Source organism: Helicoverpa armigera, chromosome 3 (assembly GCF_030705265.1).
Source record: "Helicoverpa armigera isolate CAAS_96S chromosome 3, ASM3070526v1, whole genome shotgun sequence".
In the NCBI taxonomy this organism is placed as follows: Eukaryota; Metazoa; Arthropoda; class Insecta; order Lepidoptera; family Noctuidae; genus Helicoverpa; species Helicoverpa armigera.
In genome coordinates, this window is record NC_087122.1 from 8,994,462 (window position 1) to 9,006,671 (window position 12,210).

Here is a 12,210-nt window from a genome sequence, read left to right on the forward strand (position 1 = left end):
ACTAGGCAGACATTTTGTTGTAACGTTCTAACTTTGGAGTTAATAAAACCACGCAATAAAATCCGCCCCTATGAACATTATTACCCCATTTAACTCTGATAGGAGGAAAATAAGATTATTCATGTGGATGTATCACCCTTGTACTCTCTGTTAAAGTTGATTTCCGTGGAATAAATATGGTTGTCAGTGCTTCATGAAATTCTTTCACATAATCTTCTGCCTTATAGGCAGCCGTGTGAGCATAAACGAAGCTTTCAATAGCACTCTGAAATAATGTAACTTTTATTAATAAATAAAGATTATGTTTCCTTTTCCGGGATAAAATTACTTAATACGATAAAAATAAAATAAGACATAAATCCAGCAATAACGCCTTACTAATTCAACAACCTAAATTGAGACAACAACAATATCGCTTTATTAGTACAACCTTCTCGGGGGACAGCAAAAAAGCGTCGATTCTTCATAAAGTTTTCCAATATGACAGAGATTATTATGGCGGCACGAAAAGCAAACTATCGGTTTTCATAAATCGAACAAAGATCAACTTTGATTTGATGGATGACGCTGCGTTTGCGTTCGCAGTCTCGCCAGCCGAACCAGGGGAATCGAAACGGGTCGCGACTAGAATTAATGTTGTTTAAAAACACTTGTTGATTTATGTATTGAGCTGTTTGTTTAAAACTAGAGTTCGAAACCAATCAAGGTATATTCAAAACTAAAAATTTTTAAAGCCCGCTATTCAAGGAACGCCATTCCATTTTCCGATGTAATTTTTTTCTCTGATGTACTACCAGCATTTTTACTACCAGCAATTTCATATTGACTGGTTTTTTTTCGAAACAAGTAATCTATAAAATTAAAGAGATCAATAAAGACGTTGAAAAGAAATCATAATGATTGAATTCACGAATTCTTTATCAAAAAGATGGAAATATCAGAGAACAAAGAAACGTTTCAAGTTTAAAAATACAGCTTCGTTGACGCTTGCTCACAATAATTACAATATCAAAAGAATCGATTTTCTTAGTGTGGGCGAATTTCTTATTCATACCAATTGTTTTTACTTGGTCAGCCTTCAGTATTGCAATCACCTTCAGATATTTTCTACTAACATGAAAGATTAATTTGAGGCGCGATCGATTTATGTCGTATAGGGTCCTTACGTGTCAAATGGGTTGTCAAATGAACATTTTGATAGTCGTAACGTTTAGTCAGAAAGCGGGATGGTTGGGAAAAAGCTAGGGAGATGATGAAAGGTTTCCTGTAACACACATGAGACATACACATGAGATCTAAGATAAGGTGCATAACACCACAGCAATAAAAGAAGTAATTCCTTTATACGCCTCAATAATAAAACTAAACAGATAACATTAATGAAACACGTTGTACTAAAGCCGGGAACATCGGGAGACATTAAAGCATCCTAGTGACTTAATAATGATCCAAGTCATTACAAAGTAATATAATAATTCGCCTCAAACCTAATAAGCGTCGGATAAATTTGCATTTACTACTTGGAGTTAAGGAGGAATTTTGTTAGAAATTATAGCAGCTCACTGGACCGCGCTGAAGTTTGCCACGTTCCTGGTACTTCCAAAGAGCGGAAACCTGAAACTTTCGCTGGCTCAACTCGTTTTACGGGCGCCGCTATCACGCCCCAGAGGCCTAACCTCTTTTCTTACAACCTTAAACTCCTTACTTTCGTGAATAACTATAATGTTTGCAACGTGTTTGTAATTACGTAATTGCTGACAAGATACTTAAGTGTTTAGGATGAAGTTTTAAGAAGGAAGTCTGGGAGTATCATTACGGAATTTGGTTAATTTAACTTTGCCTCTAAGTAACTTTCATCTGAATACTAATTACATATCATTACACATTTAATCTTCACTTACCAAAACACTATATCTTGGCAAAATATTTACAATTCTAAAAAACCTATCCAGTTTTCTTAAAAACCGCAGTTTAGACTTACGACACTAAATCATATCCAGAACAATAAGAATGACAAATACCACTATCTAGGAACGCAACAAAGCGAAGAGTACTGTACCCAACAGCCACAGTTTTCTCCATAGGCCTGTGGAAGTGCGGGCCATTGCTTTCGATTAACATAGATCGTCCCCCAGTTGACTAGAACTTACGGTTTCGCGTAAATTACACGAGTAACTTACGAGTAGGCGGCTGATACAATACTACCCTTAATTCCTATTAAACTAAAGGGCAGACAAACGGTCGTGTAATGTAATCGACGGTTTAAGATTGTTTTCGTATTGTAAGTGTACTTTAGTTTTCGGTTCTAGGTAGACATTGTGCTATCGATATAGAATAAGTTAACCTTTACATTTATACTTGGAACTTGTATTTGCAGGTTCAACGTTACGTTTTGATATGAAAACTATGAACCAATTTAAGGTTTAATTAAACCAACACGTGAGCAGAATGTCTATCATTTTCAATTAGATCTTTGTAACCATAAATATATCGCACATTATCATACCCAGATTATCCTTGAAAATTATAGATTATATATAGACTATTTCACTCGAATCTGCTTTAAAGTTATAGCTGGATAGTATCAGGAATAGTGCGCCAAGTAATGTGATGCGGTAATATCAAATAGTCATAAAGTGTGTCCTCTACAGAAGCGCATCTCATGATAATATGACACCCTTACACTTTACGACGAACATTATTTAGCTTCTGTACTTAACTTACATAAACGGTTTAATTTTACTGACACTTTAATCTTTATCGATACTGAAATTCTCTGACTGATCACCTGTAGTCACATGAAAATTACTGAACCAATTAAGATAAAATAAAGTAGCAAGGAAGATGTAGTTACCTAAGCTTGAAGACATAGAACAGTATTAACTTGTAATTTGCTCCGAACATGGAACAAACACGCATAAACACTAACAATCTTCAAAAAATAAGTTTAAGACCTTAATGATAATCATGAAACTGTCAGGACTCGGCCCACGATATATTCAGCCTACCGAGCCTAATTTAAATCAACTCCTACAAACACAAACTTCGCACAAATTGTTCGTGTAGTGAATTTGCTTTCATTAAAATGGTAGGAGTAGCTTAATGACTTGCCCGTACTATGAATATTCATCGGTGCTCGTATTGCCAGATGAAGCTTCAAAGGGTTTATCTAAGCGATAAATGCTTCGATTCCTTGAGGTATTTAGTTATTAACAAGCCCCACAGTGCATCGTTATATTCTACAAAGTTATTATATTCTGTCCACCAAACTTCTCCAGCGTAGGTGTCTACTTTATAAGCCACTCGAAAGAGCAAAAAATATAGTTAAAAAACTAATAAATAAAAAGCCTTTTCAAAAAGATGCTGAGACTATCTTGACAGACTTTCAAAAGTTTTTAAATCTTTCAACAGTCCTTCAAAATTTTAAAATGTTTCGCTAACTTTGCTGTGCTATCAAGATATTTATAACAAAAGAAAGTCACTCGACCAAGATGATAAATGTTTTCTTAAAAAATATAAAGTCTAACTACATTTTCTGAATCCCAATAAAATAGTTGAAACCACAAATTACGTAAGGAAACAAGACAAAGTTGGATTTGAACAAAGAAAAGGGCGGATGAAGCAACAAACTGCGTAAACAAGGGGTCTCATCGGTTTTATTCGAAAAGTTTCGATGATCGCGGTTTACTACCGTCCCACTTCCACGAACAACGTCTTCATTAGATAAAATCAGCCTAGAAAATTTACATTATCTTTGACGACGGAATTCCCTTCTGCTGACATTATAAAATTCAGAACAAAAATTGCAGAATATAGAAACCTATGATTACATTAAGATTCAAATGAGTCATTAAACAGTTCTCAAACTTCGCAATTGTCATAATTCATTAGGAATCGGAACTTATGCGCACGAATATTGGCGGCGTGCCAACACCCTAAATCATAATACTACGTAATAAATAACTCTTCGTTTGGCTGAAGATGTAGAAACTATTGTTGTCATATTTCTTGATCACAATAGCAAACAAAACTGCTTCGATTTCAATAGTGGCTTTAGATGACGAGGCGCTTAGGCGCAAACGGCGCTCATGATGAATTCCGCCATTGGCGTCAGATAAGATTGTTCTGTCATTATTGGGATGTAATTAATCTTAGTCATTGTTACCTTCGTCGGCAGATCTGCTGTTCACAGATACAGACCTTTGTCATTGTTACACTCCATTACGTATTTTGCTTTATGACGTTCGCAGTGATATGCGAAACATCTTCATTGAATATTCAGCAATCTGAGTATCTTTGATCGTAATGGAAATATCTGTAGGCAAGCTTAATTTCGTTTACGTAAATCGACTAATATTTATTAAGGTCTTAGTTTTATTTGATTTACTTATATCAATTCAAAGAAAATGGTTTCAATTATATGGTACTTACGAAAGTATACTGAGAATACAATATACGAGAATATAGATTTCCGCGAAATAATTTTCACCTAAGTAAGTACTTACTTTAAATGGTACTTTAAACAAGCAGATATTCAAACAATCTTTCTGCATTCAAACAAACGAACGAACGTTTACAAATCGGATTACCTCCACAAAGACTCATAGGTAATGTAAAATGAATAGACGAGAACAATGTAAAGCAGGGTTATCGGAAGCACGGCTCACTCGTATATCTCTTTTGTAGGTGAGATTAAAGAGGCGATGGCGTGGGCCACTGCCATCCATCTCCGTTAATGCTGTATCGACGGCTCCATCCAACGTGGCTGGAGCACTTGCGTGATGCACGGCCGAATCAAGTGCGCTCGTATTTATTGGAACCTAGGTTTTGGCCACGGCCCCATACCCTGAGTTGTGGTACTACATAGATGCTTTATGTTCTAAAACCTCCCTCAATAAACGACTGTGTTTCGCAATCCATTAATTTGTGTATTGATGGTACAGTTTGCGCAGTAGCTCAGTGTCTGATGTCTCTGCTGTGAGTTGGGAGTTCGTTTCGCATTTTATTTGTGTTGTTAGGCAGAATGTTTGTCCTGTCTGGGTGTTTTATATAGTCCATTAGGTAACTAGCCTGATTGTGATTCAAAAGTATTTCTTTTGAAGTCACGTTTTAGATGTAATTTATTCGAAATTCATAGCATGATTGAACTGCTTTCTGAAATTATCTGGCACACGAAAGGATTCTACTCTAAAGCAACTCGTATGCAAGACTCGCGCCAGACACATTCAAATATCCATTTAGTAAATGCACATTTTAACGACATTTGGCAAATGGCAAGGGAGGTTTTTTACTGATATTTGAATTCGCTAACCACGTACCTACACTTTACACATACTTACTGAAAGTAGCGTAGTAAACACCTAAACTTCCATAAGGATTTGTTATTATATTTGTGTCTCAATTGAGAGACTTACAAGTTTTTTTTTTACTATAAATAAACTCAATCACAAATATCAAGGGGTCACTGGCTTATTATTAAAAAGACTTAGAGATTATTTTGTATTTTTTATTGTTTAATACATACACACCATTCAGTATCACATTAACCATACACTTAAATAACCATATTATTGGTCTTCTAGTCAGTCGTTGGGATCAGCACCAGGGGTCGGCTTCTACAAGGTATACTTTCCTGTAACAAAAAAATAAATATTAGTACCTATATAATTTAAGTGGAAAATGTAGTGCCCTTTGTGCAAAAACTCGTGCATTGAAACAGGCAAGCGGTATGATGATTTTTCATAATAAAGGTAATGGGAAATTTTGAGATCTGAGTCTAGAGATAACTGTATTCTAGATGTGTCAGATATTAATCTATGCATGCGATACCATCCATTAACATATCAGTAGAACTTCCAACCTGTTTTCTAGGGCGATAAAAACAGATATATGCAAAATAACAACCAATGTCTGAGCGACCGTATGCTGTCTGCGAATTGTTTTAACAGTGCAACGACGCAAGGTGTCATAGTCCTGCGTCCTTCAAGCTTGTTTATATTATTTTACTCATTTTATATGAGTTTAGCTACACTTGCCATTCAAAGTGTAGTACATAACCTTACTACGACCGATTACCACTGCCAGTAATCAAAGAAAATACCTTGGTCTCCCTGTCCTCACTGAGTCTCGCGCGCATAGGACGCACGAATGACTAGTCTTCACAAATTACTGATCCATGATTTGTATCAGAATTGTAATAAATAAATACGGCTTCTAATAAACAGTGTTATGTAACAGTGAATTATTGCTTGTAAATATTTTTTGTTCGGTGAATGGTGTTCGTGTTTATTGCTAACAATATTATTGTGTAGTGGAATTTGGAAGAGGACAAGTTGATGTTATTTTAAAAGTAATAAAATTGGTATATATAAGTATTATTGTGTTAATGATAATAACGCCTGAAATAAAGAAACACGTTATGATATAATGGATAGACAAATTGTTAAAAAAGATATTCACAAAATAAACAAAAGGGGTCATAACATACCTGTAACCACCGTGTCCGTAGCCGCCTCCGTAACCACCTCCGTAGCCACCACTGTAGTAGCCGCCTCCGTAGCCGCCTCCGTAGCCACCACCGTAACCATAGCCGCCTCCGTAGCTCCTGCCGTGAGAGAGGGCGCCTCCTGCGAGGGCACCTCCGATAAAACCAGCCTTAGCGCCGATCAAACCAGCGCCGACCAGACCAGCGCCGGCCAGACCAACAGCTCCGAGACCGAGAGCACCTGCGCCAAGGACACCGGCACCTGGGAAAAAGAGAACATAAAGTTAGTCGAGGACAAAATTACTTCGCGAAATATCGAGGTCGTTGACCTTCTGTCCTATTCTGCCTTCAGAGCAGTTTATTTCGAATCGACGCAGTACGTCTTCTGATTGAACCCCATATTAAATATCAGATGTCGTTTAACAAGTACCTGACCTATTATATAGTATATACATAACATGCCACAATACATATACTTTTCCTACACTACTACCGATAACTTAACTGACGAAAACAGTGATTTATGCTAATTAAAATTCGAAAGATCCGATTAATTAAAGAGATTATGCGACTATGAAGTGTTTTATTTACCCAAATACAAAATATAATATTAATTAATCATTATTTTATTATGCTAAAATAGAAAATGAATACTGAATAATTTGGTGACATAATCGTGAACTATGAGAAAGAGGTCCACTTAAAATTTAAATAAACCTGTCAAGTATCTGATGATAATCAGAACTTTTTAACATAAAATTCTAATTTATATCAGACAAAAGTACCTTACTGGTCGTACCGGTATTTCAAAAAAATATAAATATTTTATTTCATCTTCGAATATTGATAATACATTTCATTCTTGCTACTGGACTAATAGAACTTTCTGGTTTGTTTCGGAATGAATACAATCCGACTTAATATAGACAACATGGACAGTGACACATAAAGCTAAATTATGATGAAAAGTAAACGAGATTATCTTATTAAAACGGACATGGTACTTAATTGTTCATAAAAATAAATCGTCATAGAGATTTGCATTTACGAGTGGTAGCTACCCAGCTGTCGGTCCTCCCCGCGGACCACGCCACACACATTTTATAGCCGCTTTAATTCCTTTACTTACTCAGCTTTTAATATTTATAGCTTGAGGAATTTACATTTTTATGGTTTTTGTATATCCTGTTGCTGAGCATTATAATAAAAATTATAACAGTGGCGGTAAAAGTTCAAGGTTACTATGTGAACAAACTTGGTTGTTGTTACTTACCGCTCCATTTATTAATTCATTAAGTATACGTTTCTCCCACGATTTTGCCATTACAATAAAGCAAAGCATACAACACGATACTCGAAAACTACTTGTGTGATTTACATACAAATGATTCCGCTATAGGTATTACCCAAAAATGAAAATTAAGAGGAAAACCGAGAAAAAAATATCATCATCCTTGTCAAGACTTACTATTTATTGATGTATGGATAAACAAATTACGGATAAGGATAACCAATCGGGTGATCCGTCTAAAGTCTCCGTTACCTTATATTACGTCATCAATCTACCTCTAGGGCTAGAAAGTGAGGTCTCAAGGGATCGACATGACGTATTTGTTACGAAAGTATCAATTTCTCATCAACCTTACAAATATGCGCGTCACGTTACCCTGTCCCATGGGGGATTCCATAACGCGGGTGATTATTGACTGCTCAAACAATGTCCAAGTATACATAATCAGTCGATTTATTGTTTTCGCATCAATTAACGTCGCACGAATTCGCTCGGCGGCATGATTCGATGGAATCGATTCTAATAGGAAACGTAAGTATGTACCTACTTACTCATCTTTGACTGAAGTGTAAACCGAACTAGCTAAGTCATTGTGTATTCATCTCCTTTGACCACATAATTTGGCTTATTCACGGTAGTTCCTAAGTAAAGTAAGTACTTAGCAAATTAATATGAATCCATTTCAACCGAAGTTCTGAGAAGGTCAACGGCCGGTCATCAGAATCTTTTAAAATAACAAAGTTATATTATCTCTAATGCATTTCGCATTGACTATGTATTATTCATGGATTTGTTTATTCATATAAAAACAGTACTTTGATACTTATAATTCGATATAAATATTTATGGACTACTCGCGAAAAATGTTTGAAAAACAATCGTAAGAAACTTTTTGACGTAATTGCTTTTTAGACCATTATTTTCTGTAAGAATTAGTATCCAGAATGGTTTACTACAAAAATGTGGACCTTTTTACTTGATTAAATTCAACTGCATATTAATTGTCATATACATGAAAATAAATATAACTATATAAAATGAATATACACACACATATCTGAAAAAGTCCGACAACATTAAAACTCTTTTTGTAGTAGGTAGATAATAAGCCAGACTACGATAAAGAGCGAATAAAATATCCATAAACGGATTGAAACTCACAATGCTTGTTTTTTTTCAAGATATTAAATATTAGAATTTATGTCATCAAAATGATTTCAAACATTTTAATGAGGAGATTTTTTTTCGAAAATTAGGTATAACATTCTATCCTCGTATGTTAAGTGTAAATACGCCTAAGAGAGGGGATTTCACCCCTGTTCTCATCATTGCAATATTTCACAGCAACTGTAAGGGTGTAACAAATCTCCAGCGACTTTAAGAGCCCAGCAGGTAAGATAAGTGTGAGATGTACAAACTAGGCGAACAGTTGGGTCCCTACTTTATCATCGTTAATCCAGTATTTTTACATAAGCGAACCGTTTATTCTGCAGGTTTTTCTTAAGCAAAATGGTCGATTTAATTTTAACAAACACTGATTTATAAATAAAGGCTGCAAAATAAAGTTCCGACACAAAGTATGCAATGATAAATTGAAGTCAATGATCCTTTTAAATGTATTTTTGTTGAGACCATTTTAACAAAAAAAAAACTCTGAAGATTAAAATATCACACGTTTATATTGAAAAAGAAACAACATCAATGCCCTAAAGATGTTTTATTACACTTAAATGACTGCGTTTATGAGAACAAATTATATATTTCGCAACAAACTGATCTGACACCCAACAGCCCAACCTATCAAACTATACGCGTATATACAATTAAACACTATTAGATATTTCGGGTCAATAACAAAAATATTGCGTGATAACGAGTAACCTTGAAAGTTGCACTTGCGTATGCATGAGGCATAGATCATAGATCGAACCCGAAATTGATTAATTAGATAATCGATGATATGATAATGGTTAAATAAGTAGAAATCGGGCCCTTGAACTAAACTCTGACATGACCTTGCGTGGAGATAAATGTTTTTAAGCTATTCGCATGCCAGCCCTTACAACATGCATACTGTGTAACTTGTACTTTGTTACATGCGAAAAGGTGAATCGAAATGTATGCTGCGTACCTATAAAATGTTTAAAGTTCGAATCACTTTCCGTTTGCCGACAGTTTTACTCTTTTGGAAATCACGTTGGTCAAACTGGCCTGTTCGATAGTGTAGGTATTTTTAATCTGATCGTGTTATAAAGTTACGGTTGTAATAATTTTAGAGAATCATTTTTTATTTTTTTACAATAGTGCTATAGTAGTGTTTTACAATGTTATAACACCACAATTGCAGCTATAGTAATAACAGCTGATGCAGAGTAAACGTTCTAAAATAATTTTACTTGTGGCTGAGTTAAAAACTGATCAAGAATAATGTACAGTGTTCCACAAATAAAGCAATTTTATGAAACCGCGGCTTCCAAAATAATATGAATTTATTTCTTGAGTTCCTTTTAATTATACATTAAGCGTAAAATAAACCGAACGGATCGGATAACATTATTTTTTTATGATACCAAGGACTATCTCTGGTTGAGTAAATCTTTTCTTAATTGAAAATTTGTTATAAGAATTGATTAATATTATTTTATCGGTAACTATTATAATATATCAACGCGAGAATTAAAAAAAAAGTTATAGAATCTTAGGAATCTTAGGTCTTAGGACATCTCGTAGAAATAAAGAATCACGCCGTAGTTTTAATAACCTACTTATAGGAATTTAAAATATCGTATTACGATGTAATAAAATTTTTATTCAACTTCAGTTAATCATGTTAAGTTACTTTATTTGCCTAGTTTATCCCGCCAAAATCAATCATTCGAATTACATATTTCCTGCAGTAAACATAAATATTTCATTTTATCCTTGCTCACGCAATTTTTCTTTGGGTAATTTATCGCACACAAACCTACTTTAAATACACCTAATTGTACTTTTTATCTCATGATATGGGCCAAAAATTATAAGACATTGCCAAGGCTCCAATGGTAACTAAAAATCTTACCAAGAAGCAGACTCCTCTTTTGCCTGTTGCCCTGCTCGTCCACCACCATGACTTCCCGGACCTCAGGCTGTTCCACCGGCTGGAGGGCAGCGAGCAGAGGACCTGTCTCCGCAGCCATGCTGGCCACGCACGCCACCAACACACCGAAGACTAATGTGCACAATTTCATCTTTGTTTTTTTGTTCTGGGAAAATAGAAATTCATTTTTAATTAAGAGGTTTGTGTAGATAAAATATAAGGAGTTTATAAGAATTACATTCTATGAAATTGCTGTAATTCAGGAGTTCCTCAAATGTGAGATGTCATGTGAATGTCATTTGATCAATATGTGGTAAATATTACACAAGATATGTCTATAATTTAAGATACTGTTATGCGAATGAGATAATGCTTAATTTCCGTACTATCTGTATTTTGTAAAATACTTATTTACCATATAATATCAAACTCTGAAAGTCTGCCTTTAGGCAACTTTGTAATTAAGTTCCGACATAGGTAATTTTAATTTATGAATTGCCTCGAAAATATAAACTTTTATTACATTAACATTTATAATTAACTTTAAAACTTTTACACATTCCCTGAAGCCTGTGTTATGTATGGTAGCGGCATTATGCATGTATGGCATAATATTATATTCAGTCAAGAAATATTAAAATGTTTTAACTACACAAAGAAGCTTCAAAGAATAAATAAAAGTAGGTACTATTTCAAATCTTTCAATAATATTAAACTCATTTGCATACATAGGTTTAAAACCAAGCCAAATAGTAATAAACCAAATAGTAAGACCTTATACTAAACTTCTTAAAATGAAATTGTAATGACTCAATTGTCAAAAACTTAAGTAGTAAGTCATAAACCAAAGTTAATTTAAGTCTTAACAGTAACAATTAAAGTTACAAAACAAATAGAACGAAAACAAAATATTTGTAACTAAAGACCAATCAATTAAATACATAGAAAGAAATATTTTTTATTGATATTAAAAAAATACCTGTTCAAATATCACCGTCCAGCACTAACACTGATCACTGATCTACTGTGCGATGATGTCCTGCCTATGACTTTTATAGGTCGGCGAAGCTACACACGCGTAGCAGATCATATATTATCTGTAGCTAAGGTATGTCGCCCCACCTAACCACGCAACGGGCTCAACAGTTTCAGATATTCAATATTCATTATACGTAATTATAAACATGAAATATTTGCTGCCCATAGTTCGCCAACTCAACTTTGTAGGGGCTTCAGAAATTCCACAGGTATTAATCAAAAGCTACTCGTAGGTACTCGTACCTGAGAATTATATTGTGCCCTGCCATCATACTAGTTCGTTAGAATAATGTCGAGTATATTCGAGAGTTTTACACT

The 12,210-nt window shown here is 34.6% G+C and overlaps 1 protein-coding gene across 1 annotated transcript; it reads right to left on the minus strand.

The window, feature by feature from the left end:
• Window positions 1-5,490: 5,490 nt before the first annotated feature.
• LOC110381132 (acanthoscurrin-2) lies at window positions 5,491-11,977 on the minus strand. Its single transcript, XM_021341339.3, has 4 exons — window positions 11,834-11,977; window positions 10,837-11,020; window positions 6,488-6,746; window positions 5,491-5,632 (listed from the first exon to the last, which is right to left on the minus strand). Exons 2-4 carry the CDS (start codon window positions 11,003-11,005, stop codon window positions 5,596-5,598), a joined length of 465 nt encoding a protein of 154 aa, XP_021197014.3. The 5' UTR covers window positions 11,006-11,020; window positions 11,834-11,977; the 3' UTR covers window positions 5,491-5,595.
• Window positions 11,978-12,210: the final 233 nt, after the last annotated feature.